The sequence below is a fragment of the Parasteatoda tepidariorum genome, chromosome 8 (genome assembly GCF_043381705.1).
Source record: "Parasteatoda tepidariorum isolate YZ-2023 chromosome 8, CAS_Ptep_4.0, whole genome shotgun sequence".
Classification (NCBI taxonomy): Eukaryota; Metazoa; Arthropoda; class Arachnida; order Araneae; family Theridiidae; genus Parasteatoda; species Parasteatoda tepidariorum.
Genome location: NC_092211.1, coordinates 60,237,917 through 60,259,800, shown reverse-complemented (window position 1 = coordinate 60,259,800; position 21,884 = coordinate 60,237,917). Strand labels below are relative to the sequence as shown.

Genomic DNA, 21,884 nt, shown 5'->3' with positions numbered 1-21,884 from the left:
TTGCTTTCTTATAATTTATTTCCATTTTTTTGAAATTATTCGCAGATATTTAAAATTTAATACATTCACACATTTCTATTTACCTGCAACCGCAGTCGACAAAATTTAAAGTTATTAAATACTGTAGAGTCTACTTAAATTGTTATTAATTTTATTGGTTTTATTTTAAAAAGGAGACTCATTATTTAAAATGCAGTTAATGCTGTACACTTTTCAACAATCTGTTCTAAATATAAAGTTCACCGATTTCCCGTGTTTGCTTAGAAAAGTGTAGATTTTAGATGTTTCTTATATGTGTTATTAAATGCGATGTCAAAGCTAGTAATATAGTACGTCGCACTCTTTCATGTTTTCATCATAACATTTTACATATTACAGTCAAATTTTACTAATTTGACTCTGAGCAGTGTTCAATAACATTTGTTATCAGGTATAAATATGTGTATTAAATCGTTGTAATCGCATCTTTTGTTGAAGGATATTTCTCCCGCTAAAATGACCCCCTACTTGCATGATTGGAGCTTGCATCGTTTTGTTTGTTAGTTATTCATTTTGTAGCCTTTTTTTTTTAAAGTTTTGTCAACAATTTGCTTTGAATGGAAGTTTGTGTGTCACAAATTTTCAATTTAAAATTTTCATTCTCGTATGACATACATTAAATGGCTTCCCTTTGGTGTAGTTATTGATCGCTATTTATACTGCTTTACACAACCCAGACGAAGTATAGTTATTTGTTTTAATCATCTGTAAAATATGCTAATATACTTATTTCCTTTGAAATATTGGTTCTTCCTTCTCATTACCCTAATGAATAACATATTCTCTGTGGTATTTTATTACTAATAACAATAATTTGCCTTATTTATTTTTATATTACTTTTTTGATTTATCAAGCTGTGTACAATATTAATTTGGTTTATTTATTTGTGTTTGTTAATAAATTTGTGTTCATTGAATTTCTTGAAGTGAGCTCTTACAGGAAATTTTTTACCTCATTCTTTGTGTATTTAAATTTTTATTTTCTATTTATTAAAGAACAGTAGTTAAGAGGGGAAACTTATACCAGCTTTTGTAAAAATATAATTTGTATCTAAATAAAAGAATTTTTATTTACTTATATTAATTTCTAAGGTTACTCCTGTAACATTATGTTCTAATTTGAAAGTTAGATAACATTTATTACTACTTAAATTTTAAGTGATTTTTCACAGCTCTTTTTTTTTTCTTTTTTAAACTGAAACAAGATGTACCTTCATGAAAAATCAGTTGGTACTCTTACTTTAATAACATACTTTTTGTCCCTATAATACACAGTGTTTTGAAAATTAATAAATTTTTTTTATGGTATTGAATTTACTCAGGTGGTGGCCGTGGATATAAGTTATTTTATTTTAATTTGTTAAATAGTGCAACACAAGCCTGAGAGGAAATTTGTCGAATATATTGAGTTCTCGACAGTATGTACCATTGTCGCCAAATGTTCTATAAATGTAGCTAAAATCATACGCACGGGAGACAAATTTTTTGTCTTGAAGTATGTTTGGAAAATTATGAATTAGCAACAAATAATTGTTTTTTTACATTGAATTCCATGCATTTGTCTTCATATGATGCCTGATACCAAATTTTCTTGCGTCTCAAGAAGAAATGCTTGAAATTGGTTGTTTTAATTTAATTAAAATTCAACCGTGTCTTCCATGTAATTTAACAACGCTATTGTAAAGTTTTATTTTTTTTTCAAGTTTGTCTACCATATTAAGTTTTTGAACCATTAAATGAATACCTTGGTAGTCCTATTGGACTACTAGATTTTCCTTGCTTTTGGGATTCTTATTTATAGAATTTTAAATTAACTTGGCATATATTTATGTTTAAAATTGTGCTTTAATAAATAATAAGAGAAATAGTAATACATAAAAAAAATTTTTTTTTTCAAAATAAAACTTTTTCCCACACGAATAGGATAATAAATATTACATTCTTTATTTTTCCATTATTCACTCTTTTACTTTTCCATTAAATAACCACAAAATTTTTTTTTGATGAAAATAAGTGATTTGAAATTTTATTGATGTATTCTATATCAAACCAATTTTAACTGTACTACCATTTAAACTTGATTTTGCATTGAATTGTTTTGTTTCAATACTACAACTATTTTCCCTACCAAACTTGGTACAATTATGTTTATTGTGAAGTAGGAGAAGCGATCAGAAAACCTTTCAGATTTATAGCAGAATTTGCACAAATTAAGCAGTTTTTAAAGTTATGACTAAAACATTTCTGATCCACCTGACCCTGAGATGTATGTTGGATAATTTCTTCTGTCCTTCGTGAGGATAACTAATCTTTAAAAATAAACAATAACAAATGAAAATTATAAATTAAAAATATGCAAAATGGTTATATTAATAAAATGCAAAATATTTCTTTAAAATACCAAACTAAATATAATCTCAGACTGTGCCATTTGAATACTGTAAGTTCACCTTAATTACTCTAACTGTATTTCTCTCATTTCAACTTGTCAGGGAATGACGTATGTGCCTGGTGTACTATCGACGGAAACTCCAAAATGACTAAAACAAAAATGACTAAAGCAAAAATTTAAAAAATAGGATCAAAATCTTAAGCTAAACATCTTAATTTTAAGCAAAAAACAAAAGCATCAAACAGAAGTAGCAGGTCTTTAATTTTTTGTACCTTATAAATTTTTCTTTTTTTTTGCTTAATAACTGAGCTAAATGTTTGTTTAAAAGTAGTAAAAAAGTATCAAAACTTTATCACGTGTCCGTTTTTTTAAACTTTCAAAACTTCATTTAATAAAAATAAACAAGCCTGTGTTGGGTTCAGGCTAAGCCAATCTTATTTCTAATATGTATAAGTTTTTTTTTTTTTAATTATGTTCAAGCGCTTATGTGTGCCACTCTATCACAGCCAGGGGGCCACAGGTTTTACACCCCTATAGCAAAGTAATGCCAAATCCTAATAACCTTATTTTGGTCACCTCTAACATTTTCTGTATGTGTGCTGTTAATTGTACTTCATTTTCTGCACAAATCATTTCTTATACTGTTTCGCTATGTAAACCAATTTTTTTTGCATTATTTATAGTGTTTATTATTTATTAAAACAAAAGAAATAGTTATTTTCTACTTTGTCTGCCATTTTACTGTTTAATATTAATTATATTTATTAATGTTTACTGAAACATTAACTTTTTACTACTTTCTTTCAGACTTACTGAAGTTATCAAGATGTGGCCTATGATAGTTGATTATACTGATGATGAGTGCAAGAGGTTATTACGTAGTTTAGGTATAGTTTTTTAACACTTCATATCTAAAAGTAATAATTCTTTTCATTATTATATTGCTTTAAAATTGGAAATTAAAATGAATTCCTCTTTTAGAGCTGGAAGCATATGCAGCAATCATTAATGCCTTTCGTGCACAAGGCTTTTTGACAAAAGATAAAAGAAAAATATTGCAAGAACTCTGTAATGTGCTGAGGTAAGAATCATTTAAGGTATAATCTATAGTTTATTGTTTGTACTTCAATGTCAGTTCTTTTATTCAAGAAACTATTCTTATGTTTGATTCAATTTAATGGAAATGTGAATTTATTTTTGCACAGTTCTGATCACTTTATTATTTTCTCTTTTTAATTTAAATTCTTGATTAAAGTTTCATTTGTTTATATACAGTCGAACCTCGATATCTTCGCATTGTTTGATAACATGACTTTTTCGATATCACAAAAAAAGTAAGGTCTCTATGCTACTAATAAAAAACCTCTTTTTTTAATAATCTTCAATTTTGCAAAATATTTTTGGTCACCAATTTTTTTTTTGCATAATCTCTGGAGAATTTAAAATTCTTTTTTGAATTCAGTTTCTGAAATTTTTTTCTTTAATAATTGTATGAATCATTTCTTGGAACTCTAATCAGAAAGCAATTGCTATGTAAGTAGACATACAAGAGGTGTGCATAGATATGGTAAGGTAATTGTTTATTTGATGAATACAAAAGAAACTAAAAAGTTAGTGTAGACAATGTTAAAGTTTTGGGTAATTGGAAGGAACATTAAAAGAGTTTACAACGTCAGGAGATTTATATGAGAAGAAGGATGATGAAAGAGAAGAACTTTAAAATGAAAAAGAGAAGGTATTGACTTAGTTTCAAGCAGAAGTCAATCAAAGTTTTACTTTTTTGGAGCTCATTTTTGAAAAAATGAAAATTATATTTAAGGAAAAATTCTTTATTCATGAAAAACATTCAGATTTACCTATCACTGTAATAGTTTAAAACCAAAAATATTTCAAAATAAGTATATGCTGTAATTTGATAAAATACATTTTTAAAAAAACTCCATTTTATATTTTTAATTATGCCTATAAAAATGGTACTTGAATTTTATTCCTTACTTGATTAGAATTTTGTGAAGGAGCCGTTTTTTAGAATTAGAATTTTGCAAAGGGGCCATTTCCGCCTTTATGAACTCTTTTGAAATAGCTGTTTTTTTTGTTATAAGTGCATATCATACAACTTTTAAAATGTTTATACAAATCAGTGCGTCGACTAAATTGTGAAAATTATTTAATTTTCGATATTATGAACTTTTTAGTGTCTCCTCTGAATTTGCAATGTTGAGGTTCAGCTATATTTATAATAAAATTCTCTGTTCAATTGACATCTAAAAAGCTAGAGTGATCAGTTTTTTGAATTTACATTTATGAATTACTATTAATTCAAATTATTTCAAATTTTGCTAAAACATAAAGAAAAAAAATTCATTACAGCATATTTTGCATCAAAGCTTTATATTCTGTATTTGGTAACTGTTAGAGCATTAAATAAATAACTCCAAAAAACTGAAACACTTAGTTTTAACCTGATTAAAAGCTTCATTCGCTGTCATTGAAGACAATAGATAGACAAAGAGATGATAATTATTTATCAAATAATGTTATTCCAGCTATGGACATAGGCTTCAGGAATTGACAATATTTCTAATTTAAATTCTAATCTTTCAGCATATCTATGGAGCGTCACCGTGCAGAGATTAGGCGAGCGGTCAATGATGAACATTTAAATACAGTTGCTGAAAGGTAAAAGAAAGTAATTTGTTTGTCTTTCAAAGTTGTTCTTTATTAATAATCATTATACATAAGTATAAATAATTTAGTATAAATAGTATTTAGTATAAATATAAATTAATTAATATAAATAATTCTTTATTCAAAAAGGAAAAGAGTTATCTCTGAATTTTTTACAATTCATAGTTATAGTAAAATCTAATAGAACTAAAATTGTCACTCATTATAAATTGCTATGAATTAAAATTGCAACTGCATTATAATTATATCTGCAACAGCCTTTATTTTATTTGAATATTTGCATTTCATTGTGATAATATTTTAGCTTTGGAGGTATCTGCTGTAAATAATTTGTTAATTTTGGCCTGGGCTGTGATGTGAATGTTAAAAATTATTTGTATACCTTTATTATTTATGACCAATTTTCTTCTCTTTGTTTATATCTATTACTTTTTGCTTTGATTTTGTATAATTGAAATTAGCTTAGCACATTGAAAAACATGTTCTATGCAAAATAGTACTTTTTTTTTAGTGATGGCAACTACTTAACAATTTATGTAACTTTTACAGAATTTAGTTCTGCCAATTAAAAGCTTTTAAAACCCGTGAAAAATTCCCATTTTATATTTTCCCCATGTTCTATATTTACTTTAACAGTTTATGAATCACATGTTTATACAATTTGGAAACAAACCTTAATTTTTTTGTGTAGGTATGAACTTATTTATTGTGCTATACAAGATGACAAGAAATATCTTAGACTAAGTTTAAAATCAAATATTTTTAATCTACTTAAAAAAAATTTCAAGCTTGTTATAGTGGCTACCTTATTCACCAGACTTGAATCTAATGAACTTCCTATGTATCCAAAGAAATAATAAGTGTGTCTTCTTACAGAGCCACCAAATAAAGATGCAAAGGATTTTTTTCTCTCTGTAATAATTATAGTTGGTGCAAACTTCATTACATTAAAGACTTGTACTTTCAGGTTATATGGAGCAAATACTTCTGCTGAGTGGTCCATAGAAGGAAGGCGTGTAGTACCTCTAATGCAGCGCCTTGCACCTCAAACTGTGTTCACTGATATTGCAAATTCAGCTGCTAATGCTCAAGCTACAAAGAATGCTTCCTTGCCATTACCTGGCAGAACTGGATTAAGAGAGAGTGAGTACTAGAGATGAGATGCGTTTAGCCCGCGTCGGGCTCGTTTATTGAAAAAATGTTTTGGGCTCGTACTCATGGTAAAATTTTCGTCAACTTTTTCACTAAATTTAAACAAACGTTTGATTCAGTTAAATATAAAAAAGTAATAAGAAATTAGTAATAAAGTAGTTAAAATTATTAAATTAGTAATAAATAATAAAAAATTATAAAAAAGTAATAAAATATAAGTATGAAAAATTTGAACCACCAAAAATGCAAAAGTGGAAACCTCTGATAAATGTTCTAATTTAAAATATTTATTGCCAGGGGTCTGTCCAAGCAAAATTTACTACCGTTTAGCGGTATCTTCACAAATTCAACTTCAAAATACTTTTTCTTAAAATTGTATTTTATGTCTCGTAAGAAACGATAAATCCATATTTTTATCATAATTTTGTGTTGATTTTTTATTTTCACAAATTATGTCTAAATTTTCACAAGATAAACCTAACCTCTCAGATAAACCTAAGCAGACCACTGATTGCAGTAAAGACATAAATTAGGTTTCAAAGATGTTTGTAATTAAGTCACATTGTTATTATTTAAAGAAAATATAAATTACAATAATGCAGTTTTATTTCTTTTCTAAATGTTTTAATCATTTGTAATTTTTATCAGTACTGTCGATTTTTAAAATTGAGTATGATTTTGAAAAAATTTTCTGTTTTAATTTAATAATTTTTAATATTCTTAAAGTTCCCAAAGAAAAATAAAATTTTCATGTTAAAGCATTTTGTAATTTTCTTCTTCTTTTTAACAGTCAGCAATGGAATTGAAACAATGGCGAGCCGTAAGAGAAAAGATCTGCCTCCTGATCCCTCTATACCTCCCAATAAATTGCAAGCAATAGAGTGTCAGTACCCTCATGTTCAAGCGTTTGACAGCCCTGACTTTCAAAGTATGGAAACATCCCCATGTTCTGAAACACCAACTGCTGAAATTCATCCTGCTACTGGAAATGAGATTTCGCCTGAACCCACTTCTTTGTCGGATTATATTTCCTCTAAAATTCCTCCTATGGCACATGTACCCTCTTTAGTATCTCCTGTTAAGTCTTCTACAAAGGTGAATATTCATTAAAAAGTTGAACTTATTATTTAAATATTAATTTAACTGTAAACTCTTCCTATTTTTTCGGGATTCACAAATTTTAATTTAGTCAGGGGAGGACATGTAAAACCTGGAGTAGTCAGAGTCAGTGAATTTTATTTTGACTTAAAAGCAGAGAATAGTAAGGGAAAGTTGCAATTTTTTATAAAAACTTAGAAAATTCTTAATATGTCTGGAAAAATGACCAGTCTTTAAATTGTCAGTAACAGTAATCAGCTATTGAGATTCAAGTTAAGTAATTTTGACATCTAATACAATTATTTGTTGTAAAAATTTCTACATTTTAGCGAAACTTTCATGTTTCCAACCTCATTTAATAATAATTTCTTTTTGCTCACAAAATCTTATATTTGACGTTACAATTAAAAATTTCTTTTCTGCTGAAAAATTGCATGGTGTAGATAAAATATGGTCTGGATTTTCATTTAAATTTTCCTGATATGTTTGGGAAAGTCAGATAAGCTTTTTTTCTGAAATTAAGTGGGAACCCTGTCACAAGATGTACTTTTTTACAATATAAAACATTGTCTTAAAGAAGAAAGAAGAAAAAACCTTTTGTGAAGTAGATTAAATTAAAATGTTTTGTTATTAATTAATGTGTTATTGTGAAATATTTACAATATAATTTTGGTATAGCAAAATTTTTTTTCTGAAAAAATTGCCTTGAGCTCCCATTGAATTTTTATGTCAGAATTAGTTTTCCTGAATTGAAACTCTTTTTACTCTAATAGTGCCATTTTTTAAATGCTTAAAATAAATTTATAATGATTCATATTAAGGTATGGCAATAGAAATTGAATTGTGTGTTTCTAATTTGTGTAAGCCAAACCTACTTCAAATAATCATACTTCAACAATCAAAGTTTGTAATTGTAATAAAGTATTTAAATTGTGTTAATATGTCTAGCCAGTAATGCCCCTGTCTAGCTTCTTTTTAAAACAAAGTGCTCTTTATTCATTGAATTTTTATTTAAGGTATATTGTCTAGATTACTTTAAGCCTAGCAAAGTAATTTTTTCCATCCTTATATTACATTAATAACTGCAGTGTGATGTATTATATTGAAAAATAGTTTTTAACAATAACTAGTAAATATGTAGTTGTAAAGAAATAGAAAAAAATGTAGTCAATCCTTAGTTTAAACTAGACAACAACAACAAAATAATAATAAATAAATAAATAAACAAAATAAAACGACGCTTTAGTTGACATGCAATTTCAAAATTGACTAAATTAATGTTGCAGCTGACAAACTTTTTCTTTAAATAACAATCTAATCTCTCTTTAAAACCTGAGACAAAAAATATAAAATTAGACATAGAGGTTGGCATAAATATTTAGAGTGATGAAAGGTTTCTTAATTTATTTCTTATTTATTTCTTAACATTAGGAGGTGAAATTAATGGTTGCCGCTGGCTGCAATGGCAACCAATTGTCTATAATGGTGTGAGCAAAAATTCTCCGCCACTCTCTGCTTTTTTGTCAAAAGTACACTCCATGTACGTTTTATTATTATTATTATATTTTTATTAATAAAAAGTCAATTTTTAGGAATATTTCTGGTACTCATAAAATTACTTTATTTTATATTTGTTTCTTAATTTTTTTGTTTCATTTTAGAAATAAACCTTTCTTAAAAGTAAATTCCTCTGATTATTAATACCAACAGTCTTTTTACTCATTTAGTATTTTCAGTTTCTCAAAAAGTTATTGCATGTTTTAAAAAGTAGTCCCTGTTAAAAATTTTACTACAAGCCAGTTGCAATTTTTCCCAATTGCATTTTGTAAATATTATTATGTATAGTGCAATGTGATTAAACTTGTCTCTATTTTTTTTAGCATATAATGCTGAAATCATCCACAGTGACAACTTTTTCAACCTTTGATCAGATGCCTTCAAATTTGCTATCAAGTAAACCTCCTTCAAGGAGTCCTCTTCAATCTGTAAGTCATGAAGGACATCAAGCTTCTATGGCGGAAATGGTAAAGTCATTAGAACCTAAAAGCTTGCAGAGATCATCATCCACTGGTGCTATGAGGACAACAGTAATTCCTCACACAGTACCTTCTACAGGTATAGTAATTTTTGTACAGGTCAAACAGTTCTGTGTTTAGTGCTTAAAGCTTTTATTTATCCATTCATTAAAGAATTTTTTCCCTTAAGAATTTTAGTTTAAGCTTAATTTTGATATAAGTTGCATGAGTTAGTAAATAAATTAATAAAACCTAATAATTCTTTGTTCACATTTAAAAAAAAAATTAAAACTTTTCTCTAAATTTCAAACTTTGTTAGTACATTGTGAACAATATTCTCTATAATTATTATGTCTGTGCTTATTTATATAATATAGATACTCAAGACTCATGTGTGGTGATTTGGCTTTGAAGTTAATTAAAAAGTATAATTTATGAATTTTGCTCTGAAATATTATTTACTTTAAATTTTAAAACCATAGCTTTCAATAGAACAGGATGTCCCTTTTTAAGAATCTCTGGCAATAAAGTAGACACAAGTTTTTCCCATGAAATATTACAAACATTTCTTGCAGGTTCAACTTCATCGAGTGATCGTACTACTTCATCTACACCTTCTCAAAGCAAATTTGTCAGTCAACTGAGATCAAAACCTGCAGTGCAGGGAAGGCAAAACTTGCCTTCTGGATTGGGAGTAAAACTGAACATTCAGCCACCGCAAGTAAACCCCAGGGCGGTTTCGCCTAAATCATCGAGCAGTAAGGGAAAGCAGGACAGTAACTCCGGTTTTTTGGCTAAAAAGCCAACTTCAGGAGTGTTCCCACCCACAAGCCAATCTGACTCACCGGCTCAGTTCACGGTAAACGAATCCCTCACCGTCACCAAAACTTCTGTACAAAAATCACCATCACCCAAAACAGAATCTCATTCGATGTCCAGTCACCAGCCTGCTTCTAAAGTACCCGTGACGAAAGCTTTGCCAAAGGTATCCACATCCAGCTCCCAATACATTTCGAGGTCTCTATTTGGTGGTGGTACAAAGGGTGCAAAGTCTCTGCCGCCTGTTATTTTTAATGTATCTTCGTCTGCCACCTTACAGACGCCCACCAAGACAACCGGACCTGTCCAGAGCGAAGCGGGCAAAGGATCCAGTTCCCAGATGCTGTCAAAATCAACGCCTATCGGAGTTGGACAGAGCCACATGAAATTGGGAAGTTCCACTACCCAAACAATTCAGTATAGGAATGATGGAGGTTTGTTCAAAAATAATAAGCTCTTAGAATGCAAAGAATTTGTTCTCTTTACATCACAGGAATAATAAATTTCTATCTGCTGCACTTACATTTTAAAAAATAAAAAAAAAAACTTTTATGTTCATAGGACTTGGACATTCTATTTTCTGTTTATCTTTTGAATTTCTTTTTATGTCTGCTTTATTCTTGAGTCCTATGTTTTTTAAAATTTCTCTTTTGCTTGATTTATTTTTGTATCTTACACTTAAAATAATTCTTCATATTTAGTGCTGAATAATCTCTATGGAAATAGTACATTTTTATGTTTTGTACTGCTTGTTATAGTTTAGTTTTACTGTGAAACAATAAATTAATTGTTGAATTATTTAAATTCTCAAACTGGCTTCAAATTTTTAATACTGTGTTTAATGATTAAAGAAAAATAGTTTTGAATTTCACTATAAAAGCAATTACAGATATCATTTTACTGACTTAAAAATTCCTAGAGTAAATATGTTACAGGTAACATAAACTAATATGGTTCTTATAATTTTATTTTTTATGGGAAAATCAAATTTAACCAATCAACATTTATTATAGTTAAGTACTCACTCTTTTACTCAACATACACACAAAAAAATAAATAAATAAATAAATAAATTTAAAACTGCAGAATTTTTAAAATTGATAGGTGTCTGCTATGATAAAATTTAATGTAAATACTTTAATATGCATTGTTTCTGAAAAAAGTTAACATTTAAATTAAATTTAATGTGAAATTTAAGGATTTCAAACAGAACCTGAGGAGTTTTTGCTGTATGCAAGTTTAAAAATGCATATATGAATCAATATTCTAATTATATTCTTTTTTTTTTAAATTTCTTTTATTCTTTCCTTCATACTTCTTTTTGGATCTTTAATTCTTGTGATAAATGCACATTTTTTTCAACATTTAAAGTGATTTTGTATTATTATATAAAGTATGTTAGGAAAATACTATAATAATTCCAACTGAAAATTAAGAAAAAAGATTAATCAATAATCAATTTCATCATTAAAACTGCATGACTTTCACTGGTGTTTTTTATTAGTAAGTATCAAAAACTTAATTCACAGCTCCACATTTTATATAAATTTTAATTTGAATGTAAGTGTTGATGTTATAACTCAGTTTCTCCGTAATTATAGTATTTTCCCATTGCGAATAAACTATTTAGTGAAGCATTTTATTTCACGCGAAAATTTTTGTAAACAAGCACACAATAAAAAAAATGAAAAATAGGGTTAGGGAAATTTTCATTTTTTTGGGTTTGAAACGATTGAGCTTTTGCAATGTCAGCAATTTTGGCAAAATTTTGGAAGGCATTAGACTTGCTTAAGATTACTCATTCTGAAGTTGTAAGCTGTTAAAAATGCTCGGTTGGCATTCCTCTTCTTAGAATTTCACTTAAGTTAAACAGGCATGAAAGTTTTCAGCTTTTACTCTGAATTCAGTTTTTTTTCAAAGCTTTTTAAGCTCCATACATTTATTAATTTCATAATGTTTGATTGCGTTTATGTAGAATTCATTTTTTTTTTGTTGCTAACTGGTACTTTCATCCCTGGTTAAATGATTGAGCCATGGGGGCTCAGGGGATAGAACTTTCGCCACCCAATGAGGCAAACTGTTTCGATTCCCAGCTATGACTGGTCGATACAAATTCCGCACCCGGCTTGCATTGAACACAGTGCTGATGTAAAGTGTCCTCAGAGATAGATTGATCATGGGTAAGAGTACCCTTGCTGTCAGGCTAACCGTGAGAGGTTTTCGTGGTTCCCCTCTCCATGTAACTCAAATGCGGGTTAGCTCCATCAAAAAGTCCTCCACAGAGGCAAATTTATCCGAATACTTGATGCAGGAGTTAGATTATCTTCTGGATTGGGTTCAAAATTACAAGGCTACGGAGTTGAACATTGGTAGTCGTAAGCTCAAAAATTGAGTCGGCTGTTCAACAACGGTTATTCTTTTTTTTCCCCTCAGCAATCCTACAATCCTTATCTTTACTCTGGTGAACATTAGATCTATATGTGCATTCAGCTGTATTATGTAAATGTTGATGGCGTAATCATTGAAGATTTCCGTACAACGTCATCACGTTTAGCTTTACCAGAAATAATTTTAAAAAAAGGACTAGGACGGATTACTTTTTTGCGGATTATCCAGTCCTATCCATTGAAATTTTAATTTGATTTCATAAAGATGTGTTCCTCTTTATTAATTAGCTGTTAATTAATTTTAACCCTCGGTTCATAAAGATACTTATAAATTATTAGAGATCCATAAATTGTGGAACGATCAGGGAAAGTACTTAAGTTCATCCTTCTATCTCTAACTTTAAAAATTGCATGTGTTAGCGTATTTTGTGTGGTCTGTAAGATGAATGTTTTTTAATTTAGTGTTAAAACATGTTTAAAGACATTTCTCTCAATATATTGAGTACTTATTGATTTTTACGACCAATAGGGCTGGTTCGCAGTGCACGGATAATAAACGTAACACCTCCAGCCGGTTCCCGGCTACCTTGTTCCATCACACCGTCTGCAATCTCTGCATTGGGATTATCTTCAAACTTGACGACTGGTGCCTTAAGAGTGACGTTGCCAGCTGGAACACTTAACACATCCTCCTCAATGAGAGCATCAGCAGTAGCTAAGCCTAACGTGATTGTCGTGCATAAAGCTCAAATGTGGCCACGTTCACAGGCAGCAGTTATTATGAGTTCAACTCCTGTTCAAAGGATACCTGAATCAAATGTAAGTTAATTGATGGTAAAATCAATCAGAATAGAGTGTAAGAGAATTGGTATCAAACATAAAGTAGTTGTGGGTAATTCAGGGATCATAATTGTCCTGATTGACAGGATAAAAAATATTTTGTTCTTACTTGTTCTGAATTTTATATTTTTGTTCTGATGTTCTTTAATTTTATGTGTATTTCAGAACAACCCTATATCTACAAAACAAAATATATGATATGCTAACAATACCATTTAATTATATTTAAATGTATATTAGTGTTTCCTGTCAAGTGATTTTTTTTAAAAGAAAATTTTTTTTAACTCTTAATCAAATCACGTTTTTACAGATATTTTTTACAAAACTTTCTCATTGACTGATTTTTTTTCCCTGACCAAAAAAAAGAAAAAAAAGCAAGAAGTAAAATAATAGTTTTAAACACTGCAAATATTTTAGTTGTTTAAACATTGTTAAAATTTAATTATATTTAAATGTATATTAGTGTTTCCTGTCAAGTAATTTCATTAAAAAAAAAAAATTATTTTTTTTACTCTTAATCAAATCATGTTTCTACAAATATTTCTTACAAAACTTTCTCATCAACTAATTTTTTTTCCAGACAAAAAGAAATCTAATGGAAACAGTACATTTNTCATAAAGCTTTGATGTTATAAATTGGGCGAATTTTAATGTGAACATAACCTTCTTAAATGTAGCACATTTTTTCCAAAACTTAATTTATATATTAACATTTATTGCATTGTAAAAATTCCTGTTGACAACAATTTTCTTGTTTAACAGTCAGAAAATGCTCAAAAGCAAGAAAAGAACAAGTTGCCAAGTAGTTCTCCTCAAACAGCAACTACAACAACAGTTGCTACTAAACCTCAAGCTAAACCTCTACCATCACAGTCTTTAAATGTATCTACTGTTCCAATCAAAGGGGCAGATACCAACACTGTTCGAACTCCATCACCAAGCCCTGTGCAACAAACAGATAGCACTTCAAAAGAAGTACCAGTGCCAACAAATAAAAATACACCTATTACTCAAGTTAGTACAAAGAATCAAACCAGCAGCCTGGGTTCTAAGAACCAAATCACTGTTGGTTCTAAAGGCCAGGTTAGTACTTGCATCAACAAATCATAAATTATGTGTAATTTGTTTAAAAAAATGAATGAAAAAATGTAATGTGTTCGTACGATTGTTTTTCCTTAGATCAGGGGTCTGTTTAGACGAAATTTGGTTCCATTAACAAAATAACCCTTCACAAAATATCTTTTCATAAAAACGGACCCTTCACAAGATATTTTAACTTGAAAATGGACCCTTCACAAAATAATTTATCTTTTAATCGGACCCTTCGCAAATTTGTTTCTCTTTATTGTTTTGTTAATTGAATAAACACTTCCCAGGGGGGTGGGAGGAAAGAAAGACAGATGTAAACGAACTAAGTTTTGTCTTCAGCAGACGCTTCTTCCTTCATTCGTCCGAAATGAATATTCTGTGTTGAGCAGTATAGGTTAAATTCCAAATATTTGTATGTTGCATTTCTAATTTAGTAGCAGCAATTGCTGTTTATTTTTTAATATTCAATTTTTTTTAATTATAATTTTACAGTTCTGAGCATAATCTTGTATCTCTTTGCAATTTAAAATCTCTTTGCAAAAGTTTTTTGCAATAACAGTCTTTGCAATAGTTTTTTGCAATAACAGGACCCTATTTGCACAAATTCACAAAAGCAGGACCCTGGTTGAAAGAATGTGACTTAACGTTTATTTTATATTCACAATAATTTTTTAACAATTTTCCAAAAACGGACCTTTCACAAAATGTCTGGACAGACCCCTGCCTTAGATCTGCTATTTTCCTGGACGTTAGGAGGGGTATGATTTTCTTTCCATTTTACCATTATCATAGTTGATACTTCTTATCCCAAGAAGCGGTATTAAAACAAAAATATTCTTAGTTAATAAATTCGCTATAAAGGACATAAAATGATCTTCGTGATTGTTTTTTTATGTACATTCTTTAATTTTTTCGCATATTATTCCTCTTTCTTTTTCTTATTTGGTACTGCTATGATTGTATGTGTAATTTCTTAATTTTTCAGTGTCAATTTAATGTATGAATAAATATTTTTAGACATTTTCTTTTATTTATACTCATTGAAGTAAAAATTCTGTGTGTGCACTCAGTTCTCCAATTTATTTTTATAGTTGAGCGAAATTCAGTGCAAAAAGAACTTGTTAGCTGATGTAATTCAAGAGTCTGGATTGGTTCTGGAATCAACTGAAAAATCACTGAAAGAAAAAGGTAACTTTAAAAATGTTTGGAAAGAAAATTATTCTAACTAATTTTATTATTTCATACATACGTTGGTTAAGTTTAACAATATTTCAAATAGAATAACTGAAAGTGTTTAGCACAAAAAATTTTAAATTTAGTTTGTATTTCAAATTTTCATGTTGTGCTGTGCTTTGCAATTATGTACTGACAGTATAATTATTCATCAATAAAGCATTTTTTGCTCTTTTAGAATTGATTTTATAATTTTTCAATAATTATTTTTCAATATAATATTTTGTTGGCTCTTACTTTCTCTGTTTTCCTCATTTATTTATTTAATCTCGACATATCAATCTATTTACTAATCTTATTTTATCTTTTTTAACTTAATTTTAATAAATACTAATCTTCAATCATTGTGGGGTATTAACTCTGGGTGTAATAGATTTCAATTAATTATTTTTTATGTGTACTTTAACATGAATTATGCAATTGTAAAGTTTGATTTTTCCCCCTTCAAATTTGTTTACTATATTAAGTTTTTGAACGATTAAATGAATACTAAGGTGGAACGTATTGAACCTTTAAATTTTCATTGCTGGTGTGAACACTAGACATGTAATGTTAATAAGCAGTTTTTGACTACGAAATACAAACTTTTTTTAAAAGAAAAAACTATTTAATTTTTCTCTTTGTAAAAATTTTAGTTTGTTTTTTAAGAAAATTTTTAGGCCTTTTTTTTTAAAAAAAAAAAAAATGGAACTGATTTATAGCTTTTAAGATTTTTCATATTCATTCTTACTAGAAATCAGTTTTGCTGAGTTACTTTAGTATTTTGAACTATTTTTAATTTTAATCCTCAGTACTAGTTTTTAAATTTTTTTATCTTCCAGGTGATTTAGCGAAGAAAGATAAAGAACAACCTTCAAAAAATACAACTACTCCTGGTGAAACTTTAATAAAAACTGTTATTGACTCAACACCTATTTCTAAGACTGTTACTTCAATTATAAAAACTATTGACACATCTTGTAAGTTATATCTATGTACTTTGTTTAACTCTCGGTATTTAGTGCCATTTTATCCTTACCAGTAATGAGTTAGTTTCAATTTAATTCACTATAAATCACATGGATGATTTCATATGGTGTTGACAAGTTAATCAAATCATGTCTTAAAACAATTGAATGTTTGAAGTCTTAAAATATTTTTAGCTACACAATTTACAAGAAAAAAAAGTGTGTATTGTGTCTGTGGAAATCATTTATTAAAAAATACTGCTTTGTATTGAATTATGATTCATGATTTAATAAGAAGATTAAAACAAAATTACCTTCAAACTATGAAAAAAATCTCTAAAGTGTTCTAGCTAGTATGTATGAACTCGATGACATCTGCCTTTCTTACCTGTCTCTCTCTTGCCAGGTATGTTGTACCATGTCTTCATTCAAGACATGCATCTCATCAAATGCAACCCGTGCTACTATGCTATTTTAGACTAATTATTCAAGATTCGACTTTCACATTTACTTGAATTCTGTTGTAATTTACTAACATATTTTATATTTAATGTGGCATATACACCACTGTTTTTTGCAGTTATTCAATTAATTTTATAAATTTTGCTATTTTTATGTTGCACCATGTTTTTTTTTTTCTTGAGATTTTTGAGGAAAAGTGTTTTCATATGTTATTGCAATAAAATTTAAGGTTTTATAAATTTTTAAATTGTATGATCGCTATCATACTCTCTTTATTACGTTATGCCAGAACAACAAAAAAATTATGATTTCTTCTAGAGTAAAATTGGAAATTGTGTAATAAATTTTTATTTGTTAATTCTTCAAAACTTTTAATCCTTTCACTATTGATCTTTATTCATCCTGTAATTTTTCGGATTCTCATTTTACAGTTGATTTAATGATTATTATCTTTTATAGCTGAAGTTGCTTCATTGTCAGATATCAGAGATTCTAACATCCTAAAAAGATTCGAAAAAGGAGATGATACAATGGTAATTAAAAATATTAAATTGACCATATTATATTTTATTTTACTGTTTTAAATTATTTTTTTCTGATTATTTATTTACCATTTTCTTTCTTTCTTCTTTTTCATTTACAACTAATATTACTTTACTCCTATGCAAATTACAATGAATGTAAAAAAATATAATTAATTTTTTCTCCTTAAAATTTTTCTATCTTCAAGAGTTGTTTATTTATTTATTCATTATTAATTTTTGCAGGATTCACAAGAAACTGTTATCACAATTTCCACAATGGAAATTCCAACAAAAAACACAATAAAGAAATCTACTGACGACTCTAAAGAAAAGAATTCATGATAACTGTTTCTGCTTTTAAAGCTCTTTTACATAATGGTAAGTTAACTAAAATTTGCTATACTTCTACAAGCTTTTGAACTAATAAGCTGAACCTGATTAGTCACTACCGATTTAGTTAATAAAAGTTTTTCACTTAAAGTTAGTGATCTATTTCTATTGTCGGCATAATTTTAAGAACAGATAAATTTCTTACTGTTAGAATTTTTAACAAATAGAAATATTGCGTCTCGGTTAATAAGCAGAAACATATCTAATATTCTACTACAGGACTTTTGATTATTATAAATGTTCTGTAAGTATAAGGCAAAATTAAGAAATTTTATAAATATTGTAAATGTTAAACAATTAAAAGCTAGTGATATTAATATGAAGCATTTCTCAAATATGGTGATCATTACAAAGTTCATTTCTAAAACGTAGAAAAATTTTAAGAAACGAGTAATTTTCAAAACCTTATAAAATATTCATAATAATTCCATATTTATTTTAAAATTATAATAAAATGTTCTTGAGGTGCATTTTTCAAAAAAAAAAAAAAAAAAAAAAAAAAAATTAAAAGGAAATTAAGTGTCAATTGACAGACTATTTTTTAATTGCCTTTTTTTTTGTGGTCGCACTGAGGACTATAACGACCATTAATTTTGCACTATAAGTATTCATCATAACTAAAAAGAACCACAAAAAACTCTCACTAATTTAATTATTAACATTTTTTTAAAGTAAATGAATACCTAATTTTATTTAACTTGCTAAAATATTCGAAATGGTACACCAAATGCTCCTGACTCTGACAACAGTGTACCCTGTTGTTGAATTTAATTTTAAATACTCATTTTAAATGTTGTACTTGTTTGTCAGTGCCACTGTCAACTAACACTCTTTTACAGGTTGTACTTTTATGGCTTACTGTATACATACATTCCTATATAATAGAAGAATCGTGTAACTATACACAGTACTAATGTACAGTTCCTATACTTGAAATTTGTATCGTAAAGTAGGGATTACTTTGTATGAACAACCTGTTCCATGATGATGATTGACTTGGAGATATATATTCTTTGAATTCTTGTATCATTCATTGGAAAATGAAATCTAAAAACTAAGAACATATGCAGTCACTGATTTATTTATAAGCGAAAAGGAACAAAAATGTTTTCAAATGCTGACCAATCTCTGTTAAGATAAAGAAAGACAAAGGATGAATTTAAAAAAGATATATTGCAGTTGAACTCTCTTATAACGAGTCACGATTTAGTTTGAACCCGAATTTAGCGAAGAAATTGGAAATACTTGGTAGGTAATATGTTAAATCTATTGGAGCATAGGTTGCTTTAACCAGCAAATCCTGATTTTAGCAAGCTACATCTGTGCGATTCATAAATTTTAGACTAATTTCTACATCATCGGCTCAGCTAATTCCGTTATGATGTTGACCAAGTTTTTCTGGCCACAAGTCGAATCCAAAGATTAAGACCACAGCAAAGAGACAGTTTGAAACAAATCAACTTCCTTTGTATGGTACCGAAATAAAGAATAATTTAAGAAAATGCTACATTAGTATGTTATGAAAAAAATTATAAAGGTACATATAAACCTTTATGATTTTTTCCAAACCCTTTTTCGAGCACACTGTTGCAAAGAGCAAATATTACAATTCCTTCACTCTTATTATAAGCAAGTTCGACCGTAGTTCACAACTATAAAATAATTAGTTTGTTTCAAAACCCTCCCTTGATCTGCACGTTCTACGACTCTTTGTATTAACAAATTTTATAATTGTGTGTAAAAATTTTTCAATCCATCTACAAAATTCTTGAGATTTAGTGAAATACGCAAAAAGTAAAATTAACATTAAGGGGATAAAATTTTGGAGCACTCCTAACCAAACTATTTTCTCATTATTTTGGGTGTCGGAAATCCGAATCTATTGAAAAAAAGGTATGTTTATTCAGAGAAAATACGTTGTTGGGTCTGATTTCGTAACTTAAAATATCGTCTGCACTTATTAATTATTGTATTTGAAGGTACCCACGCGAGCCATTAAGATTGAGTCCTAGAACATGAAGATCCAATCATTAGATCAAATGTTATTCTGGGTGGTCGGTATTTTTTTTTTTTGCGTACTGTACATCCGGTATAGATACTAGCTTTTAGAGTAATTTAATGAACTTAATATTGTTATGCCTGAACAACTTTACCTTTGGTATTTTGGGGACCATGATTAAGTTGAACTAATTGTGGACAAAATTCTATTGTTTTGTTCAAAGACAATAAAATAATTTTTTTAATTACTATCTAAGCCCTGAACTTTTGCCACCCATATTGCCTGAATTAAGAAGCTTGAAATTAGCCAATTTGATAATTCTTGAATACCATTTGAAAAGTTTAATTTAAAATTTTTATATTTATAATACAAGTAAGTTAAAATTTATGATACTAAGAAGTGTTACTTTTCTCTTTTTAGAATACAATGGAATTCTGTATTTCAACACGACAGATTTGCTTGATTGAAATAGTTCAATTAAATGCATTGTTTTTAATTATTTTATTAGAAAAAAATTGTATATACTATTCTAATCAATAAAACACATTATTTAAAAAGAATTGTATAGTTTTTATTGTTAATATTCTGTATATTATATATACGTATGCTGGCAATTCAAAAACAAAACTAGGCGTGTGATTTTTCCGTTAATTCAAGGAATTCCTTGAATCAATAATTTGTTTCTACAAATTTTTTCACGACTTTCATTCCGCCCTTACCTGCATGCTCTCTCCATTTTTTTCTTCCCTTCTACGTTCTCATTCACGCGCGATGACTTTTTTATGCAGATTTGCTAGGGAAAAACGGAACTTTGTTTCAAACTTATCGAACACTATAGCTATAATTGTGAACCACTGAATCAAACACAAAAGTATGAAATTGATAATCTAAATTAGTAATTACGAAATGGCAAAAATTTAAAATATCGTTCGTTTAAACAAAAATGTTTTTTCTCATTTTTCTTTTAAACTTACATTTAGCAGTTCTGTTGCAATTTCCGACTAGTAATGGAAGAGTTATTTAATCAATGTGATATATCTGCCCTCTTTTTTGTTTGGCTACAATTAGATCGAATTAATTTTTAAAATGATATTGCGACATGGAAATTTCAAATTGTGCATTTCAGTGATCACTTTTCAACGCACTCTGTACCATTGTAAATCCGTGTTTCGATATTTTTCTTTTCTTTTGCCATAAATTTTCTTGTGGTTCTTAAGAACTCCAATATTATTACGACACGCAAAATTGAGCAATCAATTTTTGACATGCTCGCTTTGCGTTAATACCAATCATATATATTCATGCCGTGTTTCGATCGTTTTAGTACCTATTACAGCAAATTCTCTCATTTTTTTAAAAAAAATCCCTATACTCTTCATACATTATTATCAGAATATAAAATTGCATATTTTAGTCACTTTTTTTGACGCAACAGTTTACAATTGTTGCAACTAATATGCACATATTTTTTTAAACCTGATATTTTCATACAATATTAAGAGGGAAAGAGAAATTCCAATCACACATGAAAATAATTGCTACTTGACATGTGCTAAATTTAGGCAATGCTTTGATCGGTATTTTATTTTTTGGTTGTTATTTCTGTCGACTTTCATATGATTTTTTAAAATCTCGAAGCTAAAAAATGATTATTCCTGTAGCATAAGATACGGAAAATTCAATTAGCACACCTGACCTATTTGATATGATAATTCTATCATTTTCTTTTCAATCAATTTTTCGGGAGTTATCACTAACTGATTTTCACATTCTTTAAAATCTCGATATTTTTTTTTTTAGTGCACATGAA

At 28.4% G+C, this 21,884-nt stretch overlaps 1 protein-coding gene across 5 annotated transcripts; it reads left to right on the top strand.

Moving 5' to 3' along the window:
* The first annotated feature begins 81 nt into the window (after positions 1-81).
* LOC107444798 (BRCA2-interacting transcriptional repressor EMSY) lies at positions 82-20,634 on the top strand. 5 transcript variants are annotated; one of them, XM_016059022.3, is made up of 15 exons: positions 82-329; positions 3,239-3,318; positions 3,413-3,512; positions 5,036-5,110; positions 6,087-6,262; positions 7,062-7,366; positions 9,250-9,484; positions 9,960-10,637; positions 13,120-13,409; positions 14,193-14,513; positions 15,611-15,707; positions 16,574-16,711; positions 17,621-17,694; positions 17,929-18,063; positions 20,495-20,634. In XM_016059022.3, the coding sequence occupies exons 2-14, from the start codon at positions 3,258-3,260 to the stop codon at positions 18,025-18,027; spliced, it is 2,649 nt and encodes an 882-aa protein (XP_015914508.1). In that variant the 5' UTR covers positions 82-329; positions 3,239-3,257; the 3' UTR covers positions 18,028-18,063; positions 20,495-20,634. The 5 variants fall into 5 exon arrangements, with proteins under 5 accessions (XP_015914508.1, XP_015914507.1, XP_071040182.1 ...); XM_016059021.3 differs by having other exon boundaries at positions 86-430; XM_071184081.1 differs by lacking the exon at positions 9,960-10,637 and having other exon boundaries at positions 86-430.
* The last annotated feature ends 1,250 nt before the right edge of the window (positions 20,635-21,884 follow it).